At 45.2% G+C, this 24,418-nt stretch overlaps 2 protein-coding genes across 5 annotated transcripts in view; one reads left to right on the plus strand and one right to left on the minus strand.

Annotated features, from left to right (window-relative positions):
- Nucleotides 1-2,636: 2,636 nt before the first annotated feature.
- Nucleotides 2,637-3,722, minus strand: LOC112985616 (testis-specific serine/threonine-protein kinase 1-like). Its single transcript, XM_026104334.2, has one exon. The coding sequence runs from the start codon at nucleotides 3,720-3,722 to the stop codon at nucleotides 2,637-2,639; it is 1,086 nt and encodes a 361-aa protein (XP_025960119.2).
- Nucleotides 3,723-10,461: 6,739 nt separating this feature from the next.
- DGCR2 (DiGeorge syndrome critical region gene 2) overlaps nucleotides 10,462-24,418 on the plus strand; it is a 52,488-nt gene continuing 38,531 nt past the window's right edge. For 2 of the 4 annotated variants that reach the window (XM_064522166.1, XM_064522167.1), the window contains exon 1: nucleotides 10,462-10,854. In XM_064522166.1, coding sequence (XP_064378236.1) covers nucleotides 10,776-10,854 — 79 coding nt within the window. In that variant the 5' untranslated portion in view covers nucleotides 10,462-10,775. The remainder of the gene's footprint in view (nucleotides 10,855-24,418) is intronic. The other 2 variants (XM_064522168.1, XM_064522169.1) reach the window with 1 other exon arrangement.

Below are 24,418 nucleotides of genomic sequence, written 5' to 3' on the forward strand. Positions count from 1 at the left end.
GAGTAAGAGAACAAGGGACCCTTAACATGTTCCCCTTTGTGGAGTACTGGGTGATGGAGACCCATCAGGAAAGTTTTCCCCAAGGAGCACAGCAAACAACAGCAGCAGAGCAGAGCATGCCACTCATGCTGATTTATCTAGGTGTTCATGTTGATCCTCCTCCATTCGTGTGTGCAGTGTGGCTCTCCCTTCCTTAGGCAAGGAGGGCCACCCGCCCAAATCGGAGAAACATGAGCCAAGGAAGTGCTCGGACTGAAGACTGATCCAGACTCAGACTGAAGACACTTCAAAGCAGGAGTGTATAAAATTATACCTGGAAGGTCTGCGGATGATGTGGACAGATATCCATGTTTTTAGTGGAGAGGTGCCTGAGTTTGGGAAACTACTCCTGGAAAAGCAGAACAAGGCTAGTGCTTTGATTCTGGAAGGCCTCATGGCAGCTGTGTAAGCCCTGATGATCTCTTGAGCTTTGCAAAAGCTTGACAGCATGACACATCCTTAACCAAGTATAAATTCCTTCTGTTCTCTTGGCTGAAAGCAAATGGAAGGTAGATCAGCCCCTCAGAAGAGTTATGTAGGTATGGGAGAGACTTCACCAGAAGCTCTGGTGCCATTTTTCAATATGTTAGGATATCCCAGCTGGCCTCTACTGCTGCTCTAGAAGTGTGTGCGTCTGCAGCAGGCTTTTCCATGTCTGTCAGGCCCTGTGGATGTCCTAGACTCTACCAGGTACAAAAATAGCCCTGGACATCTATTTGTAAACACCTGAATTGCTTTTGTGGTCAACAGCAAGATCTGGGGTGTGTATTAGCAAGGGTAAGCAACATTTAAAAGAGAGGCTCTCCAGAACTGGTCTACTGTGACTATAATTAGCTCTATGCTTTCCTCTTTTCTCATTTTATTATTCACAAAGAAATAATTCTCAGAACCAGCAGTCATCTTTCCCTTCTGTAGCAGGGAAAGGAGACTTCTGTGTTTCAAGGGGACGAGAAGCAAGCCTCAGCTTTCATTTGATGCTAGAACAAGACCAGCAATGTTGGGTCAGATCAAAGGACTATCTAGCATGGTGCTGTGTCCTGGGAAGCACCTGGCTGCAGATGCTCCAGAAAGCATGTAAGGAGCAAGGCACATGTGGAGGGGTGAGCCCAGGAAGAGCTGAGCCTCCAGCCTGACAGAGGAGGAGAGGTGTTTGGATGGGTCTGCACTCACCCTTGCTCCCTGCTTCTTGGAAACTGCATTTCCAACAGCAAGAGCTTTTAGAGTTTAGTCTTGTTTGGTAAGCGAGTTCTTGACGATGCTAAGGCATGAGTATGCCATGCATGGTGACTTTTTCTTCCACCCACCTAAACCTGCCAGCTTGTGCAGTTGTTCCAGTTGTGGGGTGAGGCTGGCTACTTCTTAGGGTTGTTGGGAGAACAAATGCCTGCTTTGAAGATATAAAGGACTTGGTAAGTCATCTGTAAGAAGAAGGCTGCAGCCATCTTTTGAAGGTAGATGTCTATTGACTGTGGGGCTTTTTGGGAGAGTGTGGGTTGCTTCTGTATGTGAAGGTATGCTGAGTGCATGGAAGATAATACCGAGAAGCTGAGGATTTAGGACCACAGGAGTTTACTAATATCCTATCGTAACCCTCTGCAGCTTGTTCAGAAATGGGGAGACTGCAGAGCCTCACAGAGGACGGAGGGAGCAGGGGAAGTGATGTGAGCCTGGCACATGCCGCAGCCAGCTCTGTTCCATTTCCCTGAAGCTGAACTGTCCAGCCCCAGCCTTCCTCATGGCACGGATTAGTGCTCTTGCCACACTCACTTCTTTCGTAGCTTGGGTGATGCCTCTGCTTCCATGGGTGGGAGGGAGTCACTTTGTGCAATATGTTTGCTACATAGAGTTGTTGCTAAACATCATACTTGGCTCCTCTCACACCTTTTAACACAAATCTAGACCTAAATGTTCATCTAATAAGGAAACATGTTACCATGACAAAGACCTCTGAAGATTTCTGCTGCTAGACATATCCTGATGGTTTGTGGGAGAGCTAATAAACCCTAGAGTGAACCCAGGGAAATGTTTACCTGGGCTGTAAGTTGGGTGCAGAAGTCCACTGAGATGATGAAGTAGAGAGTGAACCTGCTTTGCCAGGAAACCTTCTATAGTGAGGCTGGAGAGGAGCAATTAGAGATGACTGACATATTCAAAGCAAGACTTGCTGCCTTAACTAGCTGTATTGCAAGTTAAATGTGTTCGCTTTCCAGGACGTGTATTTCATGGGAACTGGTGCAGAATTAGAAAGCTTTGCAATGTGCTTTCAGCGTGGCATTTCATGCTGGCATGCCCTACAGTAATGGAAAAATTTTAGAAAGAACACTACATTTTGTAATCTTTTTCTCTGGTTTTGAAGACAAGATATTCGTATTGCCTGACTTGAAGCATCTAGATTTAAGTTCCTCTTTTTTTCTGTGGAGATACCCAGGTTTCCAATGTAAGTACTCTGGATGGGACTCTGAAGCTTTCTGCTGCTGGAGAGGTCACACAAACTTTTAAACCTAAATTAGTGCCTGCAGTTAGATTGTGTAAATCTAACTTCCAGTGCCAAAGCACCTTCAGGAGACATCATGAAAATTGTCAATAATAATGTGCTTTTAATGGTCAAATTCTTCAACAGCTGCTCTTCCTGTGACATCTGTCAAAGTACTTGCTTCATCTGCCTCTTGAGTGGGCTTAATGCTGGCAGCATTCACAATTCCCAGGACTGTCTCCAGGTCAGAAGAATCCTCCTTCTCTGGGTGGCCATCCATAGAAGATGGGCCTGCTTGCTGCTTGTGCTTGGACTTTTCCTCATGCAGATTCTGGGAACACTCGCCCTCTTCTGCAGCTCGCAGATAGCAAAGGATTTGGGGTTCTAGATGCTGCAACCATGGGTGGCTTAAAACTTCATCTATGTGCAACCTCTTGGACACATCTGGATGGAGCATGCAGTAAATGAGATCCTTGCACTCTGCAGTCAGGTGTCTGGACTTGGGGAAGTGAATCCTGTGTTCTTTCTGAATGGAGATCATTTTTTTGATGTTAGAATCATCAAATGGCATTAATGCACAGACCATTACATATAGGATGACCCCCAAGCTCCATATGTCACAAATCTTGGGGTTACAAGGAATGCCCTGTAGCACTTCAGGGGCTGCATATGCAGCAGACCCGCAGAAGGTTTTACTGAGAGTAATTTTCCCGTTTTCATCCCGATTTAAGGGTCTGGAAAAGCCAAAGTCTGAGAGCTTGATGTTGAGGTCTTTATCGAGAAGGATGTTCTCACACTTCAGGTCCCTGTGAGCAAGATCCATGTCATGGCAGTACTTGATGGCGGAAGCCAACTGCTGAAACTTCTTCTGTGCAACGTCCTCTTTCATAGCACCAGTGCCCTTGAGGTAGTCCAGAAGGTCTCCCTTTTCCCCCAGCTCCATCACAATGTACACTTTACCGACAAATGTTTCAAATATCTCGTGGGTTCTGACTACTGAGGGGTGGCTCATACGTTTCAAAACAGCAATTTCCCTGGGGAGAAATTTTTCCAGGAAATCCTGAGGAGTTTTCCGCTTGTCAATAATCTTTATTGCCACGTTGCGTTTCAGTTTGTCGGAGTAGGCTGCTTTCACTTTGCCATAAGTGCCTTCCCCCAGAGTGATGCCCATGTTATAGCCTCTCTTTTCAAGCACCCTCTCATCATCCATTGTGCAAGAGGCAGCAGAGCTGTGGGGGCTGGTGCTGGGTGCTCATCATCCGTGCTGGCAGGCTTTGTGTCCCCACTGCATGGTGGCAGCCCAGCACGCTTCGCTCCCACCGCCGGGCGGGTGGAACTGGGGCATTGTGTGGTGTGGGGCTGTGATGTCGTTACAGAAAGAGTCTATTTGTGCTTGAATGTGTAGTCCTGCACTTGACACTCTGCTCTGTGGTGGAAAGGAGGAGATGATGACAGACCACAAGAAATTCTTGTTCATATAAGCGGATAGGAAAAACACAGGATTCTAGCTCTTTTTTGGAGGGTGGTAATTTTAAAAACCAGCAGGATGTAATTGTTAATAGAGAGAAAGTTACAAGAACCTTTAGAGAAGAGCTAGCAAGGGCATAGGAAGAGATGCTATAACCATCGTGGAGAGACGCATTTAGGTGCTTTAAAGAAGCAAAACACTGAATGCATCAAAGCTTACTGTTTCTCCTTTTCTTTGTGGGGCACAGGTAAGACAATGCTGACCAGGGGAACAGCACCAACACAGAGTTTGGTGAGGCTAATCAGTAAGAACAGAAAGCCCCAAGGTCACGACATGCTCTGAGCAACCACCCAGGCCAGAGCATGCAGTCCTGGCTTGAGCCCCAGCAAAACCATAGAAGCCCTTCCCGAGGGCAGGATGCTTCTCTTGACTTTCCCAAAGCCTCTAGTTCCCTGTGCACTGAACCCTTCTACATTTTTAGGGCCAAGAGTATTTCCTTGAGACAAAAGTAACTCTCCTGTGGCCTGATGCTGGGGCATGGGTGGTGCAGAGGAGGGCCGGGGCTGGGCAGAGGCTGGCTGGGGTGCCATGGACTGGCTTGGAAGTTGGCTCTCGTTTGAGTTGCAGAAAAGGAACTTTGCACCAACAATATGAAAGCAATGCAGATTTTTACTTCTCTGATTATTTAGCTCGGAAGGGAAGCTGTGGTTGGAAATATTTGAGAGGACTGTGGTATTTCTCTGCAGTAATAAAGGAAATGGATCTGATTGCTCAGGGGAGGGGAAGATGGAGAAATTACTGCTTCCTCATATTTGCATCTGTAGCCTCTTCATTATGAATTCCTATTCACAGCTACTGGGCTTTTCACAGGCCCTGGCCCCATAGCAACCAGTCTGCAAACATCAATTCAAAAATAGGGCCCTTGACCTAGAATGAGAGCTGGGCTTGGATGTTCCCTGTTTGACCCCCTTGGCTCTGCTCCTCCCAGCATAGCCAGCACCTCCCGCCTCCAGTGAGCCTTAGGAAGCTCCGCTCAGTTGGGGAAAAAAGAGAACTTAGTGAATAATAACAAGAATTGTGATTGTGATACCCAGTGAGCATTAGCCAAGGAGCTGCACATGCAAAGCTGAGCACCCAGTCGGCATGCAATGCTTGTGCCTGCCCCAGGCACCCTCCTGTCAGCACCAGTTGCTTCATGAAGGGAATGGCCAGGAGGGAGTTGGAGCAGGTCCTGGTGAAAAGTGTGTTGTACTAGGGGAAAGGATGGCCAATGCCTTCCTCTTCATCCCCACCTCCCCGTTGTCACCTCCTGGGGCCAAGAGCATTCGATGCCCCAAGTATTTGGCTCCCCAGCATTTTGGAACAGTGTCAACGCTTGAGCATCTCTGCGGGCACAGCCTGCCCTCATCTCACCTCTGAGCTGCGAACAGCACGCAGGAACATAAACAGTGCACTGGCCTGCTTGTGGTCCTCCCTGGCCAGGAGTAACTGGATGCACCTGGCCTTAAGGATGTCATCGGCTACTCCCATCTTGAGTCTTGCTAAACAGAGTCATCTCTACAAGTACCAACCTCAGTTTTGTCTAAGAAAGGGAGAATACACTTCCTCTCCTGTGCGCTTACAGTGGAGGTTCCCTGCTCTGATCTTCATGTGCGCAAGCCCCACTGATCTGGTGCCGCCTGGGTGGCTGAGCACAGGCAAGCATTGGTCTTCGCTGGAGTTACCGCTCACAGCAGTGGGATAGCCCATGGAAATAAGTGCCTCTTGCCCTTCACCTTGGTGCTTCTGTGGGGCTTTGTAGGTTATCGACTGTTTACTCAAGCATGTTGTATGATTTCTAGTGCTTGCTTCACACCAAACTGTGGTCTAAAAATCATTTCTGTCCAGAGATGGTGGGGCACTTTGGATACAGCATATGGAAAATAAGGTCTTTGCATTCTTGTGTAAAAGTCAGGGAAGGGCAGTGTATGCTCTTTCTGCAAGTGGAGCACTCTCCTTATGAGGGAGTTGCCCTAGGGCATTTATTTATAGATTATCACATACAGAATAAGGCCTGGGCCCCAGATGTCATAGGCTGGGGGCTGGTACTGAATGCGCTGGATCACTCTAGGGGTCTGCACACGCAACAGATCTGCAAAAAGCCAGGCTGAGAATTGCTTCTTCACTCCCATCCTGGTAGCATGACGTGGGAAAAACAAAGTCAGACACTTTGATGTCCATGTCTTTGTCCCAGAGGATGTTGTCACACTTCAAGTCCCTATGGACAATATCTGGCTCATGATAGTATTTGACAGCACATGAGAGTTAGTGAAATACCTTTTGCTCTAAATCTTAAGGTACCCCCGTTGCTCTTGTTGAGCTCCAAGCATGCACCTCTCCATAACGATGCAGACTTTCCTGGCTATCGAACTTCTCATAAATCTTGGTGACAGAGCAGTGGCTCCCATCTGCCAATGTCTCGGGCTCCCTGGGGAGCAATCAGTCCAGGAACTCATCGGGCGCTTTGTTTCTGTCAGCAGTTTCCACTGCCACAATGAACTTCAGCTGCTCCGAGCAGGCAGGTTTAACTTTGGCAAAGGAGCTCTCCCTTACATGGCTGCTCGTGACGTAGCCTTTCTCTCCAAGCACAGCGACATCTCCCACATGAGCAGAAGCAGCAGGTGCCCAAGAAAGCCTGCGAGAGCATCTTGTACACGCATGTGCAAGCCAGCAGCCTGCTCCCTGCCCCGGTCGGCTGGGTGCCACGTGTCCCTGTGGCTGAGGTCGGGAGCTGTGCAGGGCAGGAGGGCTGCGAAGACGCCGAGGAAGGCAGCGGTTGTTTCCTGCTGCTTGAGCTGCAGCCATGTGAGCAGGAGGTGCTGATGCTCCTTGGAGGATGCTGACGATGGATATAGCGAAACCCGGCTGGGCACAGCTGGCTGGGGAGGCTGGCGCAGCCCGGAGCTGCCGGAGTTTGGGAAGGAGCACGGCCAGCTGCCGCCGGAGGCTGAGGGCATGCTACGGGCCTCAGGCTTGGTGGGTGCCCTGCCAGATTATAGTCCACGGCAATCGAGCTGCTGCTGCAGCGTGTCACTTCGTTAAGCAATAATCCCAGAGGTGGTGGCCCTGGCTTCCTTCCTTCATTATTGATGTGTCACACAGAAACAGAAGGAGCAAAGAACATAGATACTTGTGTTCGTTTTATTAATATACAAAAATTCCTTTATTTTATTGACATTTTAAAAAAGAAAACCTTTGCAGGCAGCTTCCCAGGTTTTGGCTTTGTTCTTAATTCTAAGTTGAATTTTATTGAAGAGATGGAATTTCCTGCAGAATAAACTACCTATTTCCTGCCTACTCTCTGTGGCAACCACGAGGCAAACAGCGTGCTCAGCCCCTCGCGGCGCTTGTGGTCCGGCTGGATGCTCTGGCATTTCCCCAAATACCACGGCGTCCTCTTAGACCATCTGAGGAAATTCCAACTTAATCTGGGAAGTGCGTGTTCAAGGTAAAATTGCCTTTTTATCCTTTCTAATCAAATTTTGGGCCTTTTCAACAAGTAATGAAACCAAAGGGTCTTCTCCCAGCTCATGTACACGTGGAAGGCACCAGCCATCGCCTTCTAGCTCCTCTAGTGCCTCAGCTGTAGCCTGTGAGCAGACAGCTCTCCTTATTTTCCAGAAATGTGCTTCTGCCTTTGTGCGCTGCTGCCATGGCACTGGGACAGGCAGGCTTGTGCGGAGCTGGCGGGCAGATGACAGGGCAGGTGCTGCTAAGGGCGAGATGCTGACTGGCTCGATCTCTTCCTAGATTTGCTCCCTTCCAAGGAAGAGCTGCAGGGCTCTGGGGTAGTTTTCTCCTAAAAGCTTCAGGATCAATCCACTCTATTTTCTTACCCTTCTACCCTGTTTAATTAAACTCTGAAGTCCTGTCCTAGGGAGGGTAACTGCTAATGCTGAATTAAACGTCGTCAGGGGAACGTCCCTGAAGCTGATGTCAACCAACCCATTTGCAAGAAGGGAAAAGGCTCTGTTATTTTTTTGTGGGAACAGCAAAGCAGAACAGAGGCGCAATCTAGAAAATCTGGTGTTGGAAAAGGTGGGAAAGGCTAGAAAGTTTGCAGAGATTTATGAACTGGCACTTGGGAACAAAGCAGCATCTTGGGTCTGGGCCTCAGATAACGCCTCTTCTAGAGAACAGCCTTGTGCGAGGAGAGGGTTTACCATTTTGTTCCGATTCCTCCTCGCTGGTGTGGCACAGATTCCTCCCAGAAGAGGAGCAGCCTCCCCGATGCCTCTGCGGCTGCTGCCAAAGCCTGGCGTGCCCCCGCGGGCGGGCCGCTGCCAGGGCAGGAGCAGGCAGCGCCTGAGCCGTGGATAATCTCGCCGGGCGGCGTGGGCTGTGCTCTCCGGGAGCCTGTCGGCTCTAACACGAGCACAGGCACGCGAACTGGCTGGAACCAGGGCTCCAGCTACCTCGGTGGCAAAAATTGCAAAGGGTCCCGAGAAGAGCAAGTGCTCTGAATTGTCCCCTGCACCGGAGAAATGAACGCGAGTGTCCACAGATGGCAGGAAAAAGCTTGGAGAGTTTTCTCCGGAGATCACGTGCATGGCTGCAACCTAAGCTTATAAAAAGCGTAGCTTTCCCAGTGCTTTTAAAGGCATAAGGTAGCAATTAGAAGATGTAGCTCAATGGCAAGGCATGGGGCACATCAGAGGACAAGGACAGAGAGGAGGGGCCGGCACTCGGCTTAGTGGGGTGGCACGCAGAGGGACCACAGCAGAGGGGACAGAACGGAGCGCGGCAGAGGGAGACGCTCCCGGGGGTGAAAACACGGCGGGTTTGTGGGGAGCGTGGCGCTCGGCGTGGGTGCTGCCCTCGCCCCTGCCGCCGCCATGGGGTCCTCTTCAGGGTCACGCTGCTGCTATTTTGCTGGAAACAACAGCTACCTAAATCACATCGGAGACATGTCTCGCTCCCCAGCTTTAGTGGGTGCAATCTGCAACGCCGGCTTCGGGAAACGTTGCTGCGCTGAGGGATGGCAGCCTCCCTTCGCGGAGGCTTTACTCACACCGGCAGCTCTCTTCAGGGACAACCACCACCCTGTTCGACGTGCAGCAACACCCAGGGTCAAATTCCTAAATGTGCCTGTCATTTGCAGGGCCATTAAAGATGATCTGAGCTGCACAATTAGCTTTTTTTCTGCGTATTTCCTCTCTGGATGGGCTTGAGAACCTGGAATGCGACTGTTTCCAGGAGGTATAAAAATACCAGCCAGCTTTGTCATTGTCGTAATTATGAAAGCTATACGCACAGTGGAACTAATGCACTTACTGCAGCAATGTCGCAGTGCTGGACGCCGCACTGTAGTGTCACGGAGTTACCCGCTTGTGTCTTGCATACCTGCAAATCCCTGGAAAATCAGTGAAAGCATGTGAAAATATGGTGTGTCTTACCCCTGCCTGGGTGTGATAGATAGTCTGGAGTAGATTAGGTAAAACAGTCAAAGGATGGTCAACCTCAGAGGCTAGTGACAGGTCAGCTTCTGCTGGGAAGCCCCGGCGTGCGTCACGTCCGAACACGGCGTGTGCAGCTCCGGCCGTCCTGAACAGAGGCATCGGGGACCTGGGGCCAGGAAGCTGGCGGCAGGGAAGGGCCATCCCAGCAGGGACGGAGGTGACCGGGAACACCGTCCCGGCTGGGGACGTGGTGGGGAAAGACCATCCTGCCAGGGACGGAGGTGACCATGAAAGACTGTCCCAGGGGAAGAGAGGTTAAGGCTGTCCCAGTGGGGACAGAGGTGTCGGGACAAGAGCTCACCGGAGGGGATGGAGGTGACTTGTTAAGGCCTTCCTGGAGGGGGTGGCTGTGACCAGGAAAGGCCATCCCAGCAGGGATGGAGGTGACCGGTCAAGGCCGCCCTGGTGGCGATGGTGGCGATGGGGAGAGGCCCTCCTGGTGGGGATGGAGGGATCGGGGAAAGACTGCCCTGGCTGGGGATGGCGATACCCAGTGGAAGCTGTCCCCACGGGGAGGGAGGTGACCAGCCAAGGCCATCCTGGTGGGCGTGCAGGTGACCGCTGGAGGCCACCCCGGTGGGGACAGAGGTGCCTGACTGAGGCCATTCTGGTGAGGACAGAGGTGACGATGGAGGCCGCCCCGGTGGGCACGGAGGTGACCGGTGCAGGCCGCCCCGGGGGGCTTCCGCAAGCCCTGGCCGTCGCTTCCCCGCTCGCGGCTCTCCGGAGGGCTCCCTCACTGTTTCACCCCCCCGAAGAGCCGGTGCCGGGGCGGGGGGTCGGCGGCGGCTGCCCCCGGCAGCCCGCGGCCATGGCGGAGCCCGGCGGGGCCGCGGCCGGGGCCTCCCGCGGGGGGGCGGGGGCAGCCCGGAGCCCCCCGGTGCGCGCGCGCCGCTGCCGGGGCGGGGCGTATGCAGATGCGGGCGCCCGGCCCCGCCCCCTCGCGCTGCCGATTGGCCGAGCGCCGGCGCCGCGGGGAGGGGCGGGGCGGGGGAAGGCGGCGGGGAGGCGCGGCCGCCATCTTGTGCGTCGCCGGAGCCAGGCGAGCGGCCCGCAGCGTGGCGCCGCCCGACCTCCGCGCTGCCCCCGCGCTCCCCGCCGCAGCCAGGGCCGCTGGCTCCCGCCCGGGGGCGGCGGCGGACGCGGGGGGGAAAAGCTCGGTGCGGACGGCGGCCCCCAGCGGGCCCGGCGGCGGCGGCCCCTCCTCCTCCTCCTCTTCCTCCCGCCTCTCCTCGCCCGGCGCTTCCCTCCGCGCGGGTTTGTGGCGCTGCGCCGGGGGAGGATGAACGGAGGATAAATGGTGCCCAAAGCGGACAGCGGCACCTTCCTCCTCCTCTTCCTCCTGGTGCTGAGCATCACCGAGCCGCTGCGGCCAGGTAGGGGCGGCGGGGCCGGGCCGCGGGGGGGGCGGCGCTCCGCGGGGGGGGGCGGTGCTCCGCGGCGGGGGGCGGCTGCCCCGCGGGGGCCGCGGCCGGGCGCGGGGGCTCCTCGGCGGCGCCTGGGGCCGGGCGGTCCGCCGTGGCGGCGGGGGCCGCGGCCGGTGGAGGCGCTTCGCCGGTGTCCCCGTGCTGGCCGCGGCCTGGCGGGTGTCGCCGTGCCGGGGGGCCCCGCGGGCGGGAGCGCCGGCTGCGGAGGACGCTGCTCTGGCGACGGGTGGTGGGAGCAGCTTGGAGCGCGTGGCGAACAGCCGCTGTGGGGAGCGGAGCTCTCGGGTGGGTTTGGGAGGGCGTGGAGCTGAAACGCCCTCGTGCTCCCGCGCGCGGGCTGCCTCGGTGCCTGGGAGCTGGGTGAAGTTCGGTTCCTACCTTGGTGGCTCAGAACTGGCTTCAAATTCAAGTTTCGTTAAACTCTGTAAGCAGCTTGGAAGGCCAGGAGCGTCTTCGGTCACTCCTTTATTTATTTTTTACAAAAGGTGTCCCTTAGCTGCATCTTTTAGGCAAAATTTCAGTCCCTGCATTGGCTGTTCCTCGTCTTGATGAATGAGTTGAATGTGGGTTAGGATAAACATTTTTGTTATAAAGTTTGAGAACTTCTTTTTTTAAGACCTTGCTTTCAAAGTTATTTAACACAGCAGCCAACAGTTGTTAAGGAGGGGGTGTTTCCTCAGATGGGAAGGAGAGAAGGGCCGGCACCCAAGGCCCGTAATACAAAAGCAGGTAGGGAAGAAGCACCTGAAAACTGAATCGTGCTGCTGCATTTCCATTGCTGTTCATTAGTAGGGCTAGATATTTTACTGCATAAGTTCAGTTTGGCTGGTAGCTGACAGACACAGTGCTTTAAAATGTTAAAACGGTTAACTTTTGAGAAATGATTGGTGTTTGGTTGCAGACTACTATTTTTCTAAATACATCATGCAGTGGAGCTCCTTTTTGGGTGTTCATCTTACTTGGAGCCTAGTGTCCTCCCAGAGCATTAATAGTGAGTTTATTCCTGGGCAATACTGACTCTTTTGTAAATTTGGAAGTGACAATGGTGAAGTTCTTGTTGTAACTTTGAAATGCCCTTGTTCTTTTTTTTCGAAATAACTTTTATGACCCAAACTAATAGAACTAAGAGTATTAGTGAACTGTGTCTAAGCAAGTTCCCAGTACAGCTAAAACACAGTTGGGCCAGTGTAGGTAGTCTTACTGAAATAATTAAGATGTTGAAACTGCTGTGCATGTTATTGGTTTCATTTTATCTTGCTTTTTTGGCCGTGTTGACAGTACAGTATACATAGGGCTTATGTTATGTTCTTAAGTAGCCAAAGAAAGAAGACACTGCTAACCTAGTATTATTACAGTTAGAGGCTTTCATGTTGGAGAAGATGCTATGTAAAACTGATTTCAGGAAATTTCCTTTATAGCTGGCACTGAATGCTACAGGTAGCTGAATTGCTAGGTAAAAATATTCAGCAGAGATTCATAGCTTTCTGCATACTTTCGCAGGTTGTTAAATTTGACTCTGAACTCTGGTATGGAATTGATCATTTTAGCTTACTAGAAATTAGAAAACCGTGTTTTCCGTATTGGGTCAGAACACTTATCCATCTGTCTAGCATGATACTAAATCTGTCAGCAGCTGATGCTTGATGAACAAAGACAAGTCCTTCACTGAGGTTTATTGCTTTAAGGCAAATGAAATTTTCACTCTAGTTCATCGGTTTCGGAGATTACTGGTGCTGTAGCTGTACTTCATGGTGGGAACTATATGAGGGAGCATCCTTCTTGTAGACAAACCTTAACTCTTGTCTTTTTGGGTTATACAATGCTGGCTTTGTAACCTGTAGCATCGGGCTTCCTCTATGGCAAAACCGTATCTATTCCCTGAATCTTGCTGTTACCTTAATGTGAAGTAATCAAAATTGGATGTAGTAGTGCAGCTGGAACTTGATGCCGTTTGAGGAATTTCAGAATTTCTTTCTGAAGACACTCATCCATCCTGTTTATTCTGAATGCTGATGTGCTCCAGATAAGTATCTTTGTTGAGCTGTCCATGGTGATGCCTTTTTCTTCCTCCTCAGAGGAGAGCCTGTGACCTTACATCTTTTTGCCAGCGTTGTTTTCTTTAACCTTGCTTCATTTAACATATTGAAGTTACCAGCTCAAATAGATCAGCCATTTAAATAGTATATGGGTGGATCCTGAGACAGAAGGTGCAAGTAGAGAGAAGCTGGTTCATGCAAGTACAAAATATGTACAGAACTAAAATTATCATTTTAGTCAAAGATAATGGTAATGAAATGTTTCCTGTTGTCTTTTTTTTTTGGGGGGGGGGGGGGGGGGGAGGAGGATGCGTGTGAGGATTTCCCCAGAAGAGTTAGAATAGTATTTGGATGTAGAATGCATTTTCCTATTACTGTTTTTTCTGCTGCTTCTTTAAGCCTGTCTGTGGTAGTAACTGTCCTGTTGGCATCGAGAGGAGTTTTGTAGCTTGCTTAGCTTAAGTATGTACTTAGAGCTATCAAATGAGTGCAGCAGAGTGATGTGAGATTTTATATACTTTGAGATGAATGTGTGGTCCCTTTGCAATTCAGTCCCAGCAAATCAGGCACCTCTTTGTACTTCCATGTTAATGTGATGCTGGCTTTTTACACATGTTCTTGCTGTGCTCCTCAGATAAAGAAAACCTTCTTTTAAGCCTCCTCAACTGTAGTATACTTTCAGGCAAGCTGAAAGACAGTGATTTTATGTGGACCTATTTTTTCTGCATCTAGAGTGTGAAGGTTTTTAGAAAAATAGGAAAAAATTAATTTTTAAAAAAATCGTTTTTTTTCTGATTTTTCTGTCTTGGTTACACAAGTCAGTTTTGTTCTTCTACCATCACTAACAGCTTCAGGTACTTCCAGCACGCTGTGACATCAGCACTAGCTGTAGAAACTTGTATTCCTAAAGGTACCATGGGCAGTTAGATTTCCTGAGTCTGTGAACTTTCAATGGTAATTTTGTGCCTTTAAGAATTACTGCTTTGTGTGGTGGTTTTTTTCCTTTTCTCTTAGTCCCGTTGCTTCCCTCTTTCCCTTTCCTTTCTAGATATTTTGACCATAAAATGCTTATTTTGACTACTGCCCTGCTTTGCTTTCTGCATTATATTTAGCTATAATGCACTGTTTAAAGGATTCTACTTTTTGCACTAGGATGTTTCTCCTTAACTTGCATTACTTGTTGTGTGTTTGGAAACTACTAATGTGAGCCAAAGCTGAATGTGTCAAACTTCTCCAGCTATATGGGTGTACAGTGAAAAACTAGGTCGGTATTTCCCTTAATCTTTTGAATTGATTGCATCTGGTGTTCAGATACTTGTTTTATCACAGTTAAGGTTAGGCTTAATAATATTTTTCCAGGGCAATTCAAAAAACTTGTTTCAGGTTATCTGACCAGCTGGCTGAGAGCTGTTGTTTTTATGTAAAGAAATATTTTGGTGATGTGTTAGCTGGTTCATGAATAAACTGTATTCATGCTAGGTTGGATTTAGACTGAGCTTCAGAACGCTAATGCATTTCTATCAGTTGTCTAAAGTGCATCAGAGATGTAGATTGTTATTAGTTCAGTTTTGCAGCATTGTTTGCGAGTATGTAAGAGGTCCTGTTTCTGTTAACATCCTATCACGTAACTGAAAGGCAAAGATTTTGGTGTCTTTTTATACAATATTAGTAGCTTAGTCTGGAATGATCAGGACCACACATTTTTAAAATGTTGTTTAGAGAATTAATTAGTATCATCATTGCTAAAGACAATGACATGTTTTCATATTTCTTTAACAAGATATTGCTGCTTGCTAATGGAAAACTTTTAAACGTGGTCAGGCTTTATATTGGGTTTTGTAATAGTGTTTTAGTAGAGAGGCTTGTGAATGTAGGTCATTGGGCTTTCTTATTAAAGCATTTACCAGGCAGCTAAAGGCCAATTGAGTTCTCATTCTTGCAGCTTTTTTTCTCCACATCAAAGCTAACTAGAGAAAGTAGTTTTATTACCTAAGTTCTGTTTTAAAAAATCTTGCACAACTGAGCTAATCGGCAATAGTTACAAAGATTTGTCAATGCAAGCTATTTAATTACCCCCCCACCCCAACTTTAAGCTAAAATTGCTTGCTTAGCGTATGTGGCTGAATGTTGTGCTAGAACTTACCAAGTGGGGTGTTTTGGGTAAATCACCAAGGGTTGGTGATTTAAATGCACATGAAGTGCATTTAAATCACCAACTCTTTATTGTCAAAAGATACAGGTCTTAAACCTTAATTAGTCAAAAGTTATAAGTTATAAATACAAAACAGCTTCTCAGAGTAGAAGACTAATAAAAAGACGTGGTAAACATTGTTTCAAGGTGATCCACTTTTATAATGTGACTGAATTTATCTTTCTTTGACTAACCGAACTGTACTTAATTGAAATGAAGACCCAAATACATTAGTCATCGAATGTGACCTGGGCACAGCATTCCTCTGTTCTAAAGAGTTCATTGGTAAGCACATAAAGCCCTCATTTTGCTTTTGGTTCACTGTGTCTATTTACCTTAGAGAGGAAGCTGGGGATAGTAATACTTGCTCAGTTCCATGTTGCTGCAAACTATAGTCCCTGTCTTTATATTTAACTGAATTTCTAAGGAAGGGCTTCTCAATTTGGAAAGCAGAACTACTTTCTTGTATCACACCTCCTCTTTGAGTTGTGCTAGATGTGCGCCTGTCTTGTCTTCCAATATTACTGCCCCCCCCCCCCACACCCCATTTCTTCCTGTACTGTTTGTTGTTGTGTTTTTCCTCTCACTGTTATATATTGGCACTCTTTTGTGGTGTTTTTTTCAGGTTTTTAATTCATTTGAATGTTAGGGCATAAATTTTATCAGATTGTGCTTTGCTGTTTATTGTTAACATAAAGCAAGGTTCATCCAGTTGAAAACTCTTCCCTGCAGCTGTTAAAAGTGTAGCAGAGGGGCAAGGCAGAAAGTACCAGACCTTACTAGCAGATCTGGTACTTTGTCACTGGTAGTTCCTGATGCTCATTATAAAGCAAAACTTAGAAGCTGTAAGTGGGTTTGCTATTAGTTGTGGCTAGAAAGTAAAGGGTAAGAAAGAAGTTTGGAGACAGAGGGCAGTTTACATGTATTGCTCTGATTCTGAGAAATAATAAAAGGGGAATTTGAGGCTTTACAAACGTGTGACTTCTAATCAACAAGGTAGAGTGAGGTGCAGAATAACATTAGGCCAGGAAGGCAGAAATGAGAGAGAAGAGCATTGCTTTCTCTGTGGCATGAGAAGGATGTCGTTGAAGTTCCTCTGTGAAGTTTCTCAATAGTTAGGGGCAAAGGCAGATCTAATTTCAAGACCTAAGAATTTTAGATACTAAATATCAAAGATGTAAAACTCCCCAGTGAGTGCTAAAAACACAACCAACACTTGAATGAGTTATTCCGTCCCCTGGAGTTAACTCTGTTAGGGCTGTTTTTGATCTCAAATTGTTGTTATTTGATGTTGAATTGTTGTTATTCAAGAGTAGTAACTACGTCTAGAATCTCTTTGAGTAATGCCTAAACCTTCGAGTTTTTTAATGTGGTAATTTCTTGCAACTTCTATAAAGTCTTGTTTAATTCTATGGGATGCATATAAATAACTTCTTTCATGATTAGTAGAACTTCCTGTTTTGTTCACGTGAATTGCACAATAGTAAATTGTGCATGTGCAGGATCTAATTTCTGTTATTTGAAATGCTGCTGAAACAGAATGTGGAAATAGTGCAGTGGCATCGCACTTCTGCAGATACTGTACTATGAGGGAGAGATGGTGTTAATTTGTGTATTCAGCTTTGATTTTTTTTAGTATTATAAAATGAAGTAAATATGTGCATAAGTTCTTGCATTGATAGCCCAAACAAGGATGTCTTTGAGAAGAAAAAGATTGTAGCTAATGACAGATTTGATCGGAATGGCTCAGTCGGTCTTTGTCTACCCTAATCTAAAAGGCTAACTTGTGATGGAAGGAGACTAGTTAATCTTTTCTTTTACTTAGGCTGGTAGAAAATTATACCTAGAAGGGATACTAAGAGGTAAGGTAATCCATCTTCCTTTCCCAAAATAAAATCTAGAGGCAGACAATTCCTGAAGGATATTTGTCTAGCTTATTTTTAATGATTCCCAGTGATAAAGACTCCAAATTCAGATTCTTTTGAAGCCATTTGCTAACCTGTTGCTTGTTCTGCAGTTGCAGCTGATGATTGCTGTCTAAATACAGTATCTTGCATGTGTCCCTTTCATGTTACGGCTTTCCTTCTTAAAGAACAGTTTGCCAGTTTCCCAAGACCATTCTGATGCCAGGGCCCACCGGTTTTTAATCGGTGCTAAGTGTGGGTAGGTACCTGGCAGTACCAGTTCCTTCCTGTCCTTCCACTAGGCTGTTTACCACCCTGGAAAGGGTTTATGCACCATTAAAGGTGTTTACATGGCAAACTCAATCCTTTGCTTTGTAATTCTAGTCGTGATTTTGTAGAGGCCTTACTGAGAGTAGAAGAAAAATCACAGGTCGCTTGGCTAAGTCACTGATAAGCTGTAGAAGAACTGTAGCTTCCACAGTTGTCGGAAAGAGTAAAGAGTTGCTTTAAAAACATGAGTTCAAGATTAACCTATAATCTGCCCGAACTGTCAAATCCTCTGGCATGTTGTGGTTTCCTGTGAAACTTTTCATTTTGTCCTTGTATTAAAGGGTCAGCCTGCTAATTGTGTGTTGGACGAATGGCATTTTAATGGTATTAGTTAAATGGAACTCCTAAGCAGTGATCTGGCTGTTGTCAAACAGAGTTCGATACCTACCATTTAGGTTATTTAGAAACATAACTTTTTAAAAATTTAATGAAAAATGGTCCTTGTTTCATTAATTGTAGCTAAACAAAACAATTTTCAATTTCCTAGTTAATTAAAATTAACTAACCAATGGTTGACTAACCATTATATTTAGTTTCTCCTGCATTTATTGACTAGCGCTTGATGATCATCAGCAAGCTTTATGGATGGAAATATCTGAAGTAGCTTTTGGTGAATGAAATTATCCGATTGTTTTACTACACTTACTACATTTCCTGCTCTTCTGTTACTGATTTCTCTTTTCAATAATTTCATTTGTGTAACTTTTTTCTTGTGTTGTTTTCTCTTCTGTGTATACATATATATCTTATGTGTTCCTTTGTAGCTTTCCCACCATGAGACACAACAAGATCATTTTGAGAACGAAAGCCAGCAAAAAATCTGTATTAAGTGGCATTTCTCTTAGAATGTAGAAGGCTGTTCTGTGCTGGCTGTCACTTTGTTTTCTTGAGGGAGCTCAAGGTGTAACTTTGAAATGCTGGAGCCTCAGCTGGCCTGCATTTTGACACACAAATCTGCATTACAGAGCAGCAATACCACAGAAGTTGACATTTGAAGTGCATGAATAAAGGCCCTTAGATCTGTATGCAAGGAAGGCACAGACTCGGGGAGGTCAGCTTACTGGACACTTTAGCCTGGAGTGTGCCTTCTCCCAGCCCCCCAGCTCAGCTCTGTGCTCTGCCCTCACATCTCTTTGGGAGAAGAGATGGAGTTACATGAGGATAGTGTCAAATATTGCCTTTGAGTGTCTGAAATATTTAAGTAAAACTGAGTTCGTGTTGTCCTTCAGTATTTGTATTTATGGATTTACTTTGCCTGTGCTGATATTTCTTTAGCAGATAAAAAAAAAAAGTTGTTTTTTGAGTTAAAAGCAACATGCATTATTAAAAAAAAAAAAAAACAAAACCAAATCATACTATTTCTGGCATCTGCTTAGTTTGAATTTGTGCATCAGCGGCATTTTGCCTCATGTATGCTAAACTTCTAAGATATGTTACAACTTTTTTTGGATCTAGGGAAGGTCAAAACTGCATTTATCTGCGATGAATTTGAAATTATTTGGGTTACCCTTAAATTGCTGTTTACTGACTAAAATACAATAACACAAATGTACTTTGGTATCATTGAGATCTTAGAAAAATCCTGATGAAAGCATACGTAAGAAAAAATTAGGGATCTTGTGCTGGCAAGACCCAAGTGTAAGGTCTTAATTAGAAGCATTGCCCTTAAGTCTGGTAGCAAAGTTGGAGAGAAATTGTCCAAAGATGCTCTACTGTATGAGTACTCATCAGTGACTTTGTATGCATACAGAGTTGAATGTAATTAGTATTTTTCTATTGATTTGACAGCTAAAAAATGGCAAAGATGAGATTTCGCGGTAGAGTACCTGACACTTGCATGATAGAGGCTGGTTAATGAGTTGAAGGACGCTGGCAGTACTTTAGCTATTAGAAGGTGCAGGGACTGATGAAACTATTCTTGAAGGTTTAATCAGCATTTTATAAATGTGTTCAACTTCTTTTTTGCTGACTTCTGACAGAACTGTTAAACTTATAGTTTTGATGTATGAAAGTTCTGTACAGGTATTTGCTTTACTGTAGAATAGGAAAGCAGTGTATCGTACAACGTGGACAAATGTAATAGTAACTAATATTGACCACATTCCTATCGTGTTAGGCTTCATTGAAGCAATGGAATGCTATTCAAAGCACGAGCCATTTGCTCCAGTACATGACAGCCACTACGCCAGCTACTTTGCAAAGGACAGAACGTGTTTTCAGTATTCAAGGTCAGAATGTTTCTGTATATCAAATTTTTGCTTTTAAGTGTTCTAGGTGCTTGCTCATCAAGTCTTGTATGAGATGTTAAGAAAAAATGAAGCTGTAGCAAAAGCTTTTTTTAGTGTGACCTGCATTCAAATAGTGCTCATGTGCATATGCATTTTCCTATCTTGTTAACGGTTAGATTTTTGTTTGAGATCGTGCTCATGTAAAGAGCTTCCTTAATGTTCTTTTGGTTTTAAAATTAAGAAATAGTGTTAGTTTTTGGAGAAAAAAAAATTTAACATCTAGGATTTTGTCACCTGTTTGCTTGGCATTAAAAACTTGCAATTCCTCATGATTTAATTCAGCAAGGTGTTGTAAATGCATGCTTGACCTTGAAGTACAGATTTTCATTGAATTTGGATTGCTCACATGGTGAAATTTGATGGTATGCATAAATACTGCTGAATCCTGTACAAAAAGGGTTAATATGATTTTAGTTTTTTTGTTTCTGTGCAAAATAGGAGCCTATGTTGTCTTGTTGGAAGTAAATTGGATTGCTTACTAATAATTCTGAAACCTGGCAATTCGTACTCTCGATTTAATGGTCTCTACAAATTAGCCTCGATTGCTAGGATAGTTCCTGAATTGCTATTATCATGTTTCATCTGAATATTCTTTCTGTATTTTCTTTATTTCAGGATTCAACAGTTCATGTAATACTTTGGATTTAAATTTCCCGTTGCTTTATGGAAAACTCATCTTTATAGATTATTGGTTGCTTTTTATCTGTCTGTCTATTCCTACCTTTATTTAGCATATGGAATACAGTTTCTTTCCCTGGTGATCTTTAAGTGAAAGCCGTCTTTCTTGTAGGAAGAAATACTGTGTCTTAGCTTTTGTTTTGAAATAGCTATAGCTGGCTTGATAAGGGGGTGTACTTTCCTGATCCTGAGAATACAGTTGGTTGGAGGGGGAGAGGAACTGAGCGTGTTTAGTTCAGTTTTGGGTAGCAGCTATAAGGTAAGGACTTAAGATACAGATATATTTTCTGGATGACTTGTTTTGCTGCTTTCTCTAAATCTCTTTTTAAAGGCATTCTGACCAGCAGTTTGTGGGAAAAACTGTCAAAGATTGAAAAGAAATAATGGTCCTGGTATTTAAATGCTTCTGATTACCAGACTGGTCCTTCTAGGGTTGCTGGTACCACTGTGTAGTTCTGAACATCCCAGAGGTGACTCTGGAATTTGCTGGAGATCATGTCGGTGAAGGGCTAATCCTGGATGTCTTCTGAGAAGAAAGAGGTGCAGATAACATTGCCAAACTTCCAGAGACAGAGCTGAGAACCTGATGCTTTTTTCCATGTTCAGCATGTTTGTTCAGAGTGACCTTGGCTTTTATGCGAAATTGAAAATGAGCAAGAGTTTGTGTGTGTTAATACAAGCTTTCAGAGTATTTAGATGCAAAGTAGTATGATTTGCCATAAAAGCTGTTTTTGGAAAAAGGTGAAGCTTTAGGGTGGGGATTGGGGATGGAACCAGGAAGTAGCTAGGTGGGGGTACTGAAATAGTCCTGTCAGTTCAAGATATACTCTGTATGTAGGATAATCTGTCTGTCCTGACATGGATATTTGAATTTTAAAGGAGAAAGTACTGTTCTTGATGGTGCTTTTTCCTGGACAGAATTGGTAACTTGCTGAATATTTCAGTATTGATGTCTTCCTTCATGGACTTTTTTTCTGTTATTGCATTTGTTGGGAGAATTAATACATCGTGCAAGTGTGTTTAAATTCTCTGTGAAGAACAGTACTGTTGTCTTAATGTGTACTATTAATTGCAGCTTCATTTTAAGAATTTGAAGCATTATCTATCACCTCTCTTTTCAGTAAATGCTTTCAGATCCTTTCAGAGAAACCTGCTTGTGTGGTGAAAAACCAAGTTGTTTCCTGAGCAGCAGGGTTTAATGAAGCCTGGATTCCAGGGGGCTCGTGTCCTATGTCCCCTCCGCTACCTATGCTGTAGTAACCTTGCCTGACACTGCTGATGTAGCAGCGCTGTACCTTCCTCATGTCCTCTGTCAGCCTGTACACAATATGTCCTCTGACATGAAGAAGCTGGGAGTATTGCTGTATCTTGTAAGAGTCTGCGGTCCCCCAGCTCACCACTTCCTTTCCCTGCCAGCTGAGAAATGACATGGTTCTGTGATAGCGTGATGGGCAGATGTGCTGTCTGCCTCGCTAGTGCTAAACGGTGCAAAACAAGTGGGGTTTTCCTGCCTTCTGAAGTTCGAGGCAGTCATCGTTTCCTTCCCTTATGCTGTCTCCAGGCTTTCCAGAACTCGTACGAATGTATCTTTCTGGTCTTGACTTCTTTCTTAGGCTAGCTTGAAACTGGTTAGTGAGTTAAATTGTGAGGGAGAATCAGCAGTTTTACTGATACAGTTGCTGATCAGACATTCTTTAGGGAAGGGGTCAAAAATTTGGTGTTGTACAGGTTTAGATCACTTGTCACTGTTGTACTAAAACAGAGTCCCATGTAAGGCTTTACAAAAACGTCTGAAGTCATGACCAAGGTTGTTAGAATAGAAATGTAGACTTTAATTCTGAGCCATCTTAAAGGGGGTCTAGTGTACCTGTTGTTTTGGATCAGAACTCTGATATACTGCTTGTACTGAGTATTCTTTTGTGCCAGTGCTGTATTTTGCTTTTCTGTTTTGCGTGTTTACTTATCGTGATGTAACTGTTTCTTAGAAAAAAAGAAGCAAGCCTGTTGCTTAGTTGGTTTCCTCACTAACATGCAAATAAAACATTCTTTGGGCTGTAGTATTAAATTGCATAATTCATAATATTTTTTCTGCTTGATTTAAGTAGCAAGTTTTGTTTTGCTGTTTGGTTTTAGCAGTACTGGGGAATTGGGAAATACATTTTTCCTGTTTCAGTTTGAGGAATAAGTGTCCACATTCATAAAACACAAAGTCTGTATTTTCTGAGTCCTAGGAAATCGTAGCCAGGGTTCCATTCAAGAAGCGCTGATGTTGTTGCTTTGGCTGCATGCCTGGTCTGTTGCACTGCTTTAGTGTGTATGTGGGGAGGGGGGATGTCTTTTTTTTTCTATTTCTTTTTTTTTTCCTTCTCTCTCCCTACTGGAATTGAATTTATCCTCCAGACAAAAAGCAGATAATGAATTGGAGTGAATGACACTTGTGAGCAAGGAGAAACTGGGTCAGTTCCAAGCTCATGCAGTGTGTGTATATAATATCTGTGAAAGGGGATGGAAGGAAGTAGCCTGCTAATGTTCCTTCACATGATGTAAAATCTTTTGATGGGTTTTGAGGTCATCTAGCATAACTTCCAATGACAGAACATTACTGATGAGCAATACAGAATGTTCTTTAGAGTTATTTATTAAGGAATTATATTCTTATGCTGGAGTGCTGTCATAATTTTAATTGTTTCATGAAACTGCATGCTGAAGTCATGCAGAAAATTCAGATGCCTATAAGATGTGTTATTTATTTTTGGAACTTATTTGTTCCTAGAAAATGGTATTGTAACTTCAGAATCTAATTTTGAGGAGCTGAAATTGATTTTGAGGATATGGTAGTGGTTGTGTCCAAGTAAGACTTTTGGTTTACTGGGCTCTGTGCTATGTACAATTGTGCTTTCAGAGTCTCCTGAACACACTTAGGCCATGTAACTTGCTTTTGTTAGTCATGGCCTAAGGATTGTGTTTAAGCGCATTTTCAATAGCACGGATGAACTGCCAAGCATTGTATCTTTCTGTAGAACTGAGCATGAAAATGGAGTACTCTGTTCTTCTATAGGCTTTTAATTTGAAGGATGGTAAATAGAAGCAATGGTATTGAGAAACTTGCAGTAATATGGCTTCATCTATGGAATGGATAACTATCTGATGATGACTTGCGAATTTTCAGCAACTGTTCTCTGAAAATAAGGTGGCATTATCATAGTCTGCTTTTCTCTGACTGTGGCCTTGTTAGAAAGTAATTTACTCCCATTTTTGCACTGAATGCAGTGGTGGAAGCGAGTGGTAAGGATAAATTTAAAGAAATGTAAGGGAAATAGGATTCATCTAGTAAAATAAAGAAACTTGTGAGATGAGTGGATAGTGAAAATGTGTAGACTTACAGCTGAGAAGAAGTATCATTGAAGTGTGGCTTCACTTTTTGGAGAGCAGTTTTGGGGATCGCTGGTGCTCTGTATCTCAGCAATAAGTAGAACATAAGCAAACCTTTTCAGAGACCGTGTCAGAAAATCCTCCAGTGCAGTATGTAGTCTTGCTACTCTGTCATTAAAAGCACTCTCTATTTCAGCAAGTGACTTCTGACCACCACGAGCAGCTGAGTCGATATGCTGTTTGTGTCTGGGCTGGTCAGCAGTTGGTCCTGTACAAGATGCGGGACCTGCTCTGGGGAACTTCAGCTGTGGACTTGAGAATTCAGAGTTAAGAAAAGTGGTCTTTAAGTGCAGTGGACTAGTGTAAGGACAGTTTTGCCAGGTTGCTGATGAGCATTTAAATAAATAGAACCATTGTGGTATTGCTATGTTGGAACTGTTAAGAATATTTTTAAAGCTTCTGTTGCTTCAGTGAATACCAGTCTAGAGGAATATTGCTTATGTTATGCTTCTTAAGTATAAATATTAGATTAAGAGGTGTATGTTTTTGTAATGATGATGGCCAGGTTTTCTAATGTCTGTGATGTTTGTTAGCAGCCATTTATTTACTAAGCGCTGTTGTTGACTGAAATCTTCAGGGGATAAGTACTAAGGGAGTTAGGCTTCTTACTGAAGATGCTAGGATCTATTCATGCTCATAAAGTTTCACCTGGGT

The sequence above is a fragment of the Dromaius novaehollandiae genome, chromosome 17, assembly GCF_036370855.1.
Source record: "Dromaius novaehollandiae isolate bDroNov1 chromosome 17, bDroNov1.hap1, whole genome shotgun sequence".
Taxonomy (NCBI): Eukaryota; Metazoa; Chordata; class Aves; order Casuariiformes; family Dromaiidae; genus Dromaius; species Dromaius novaehollandiae.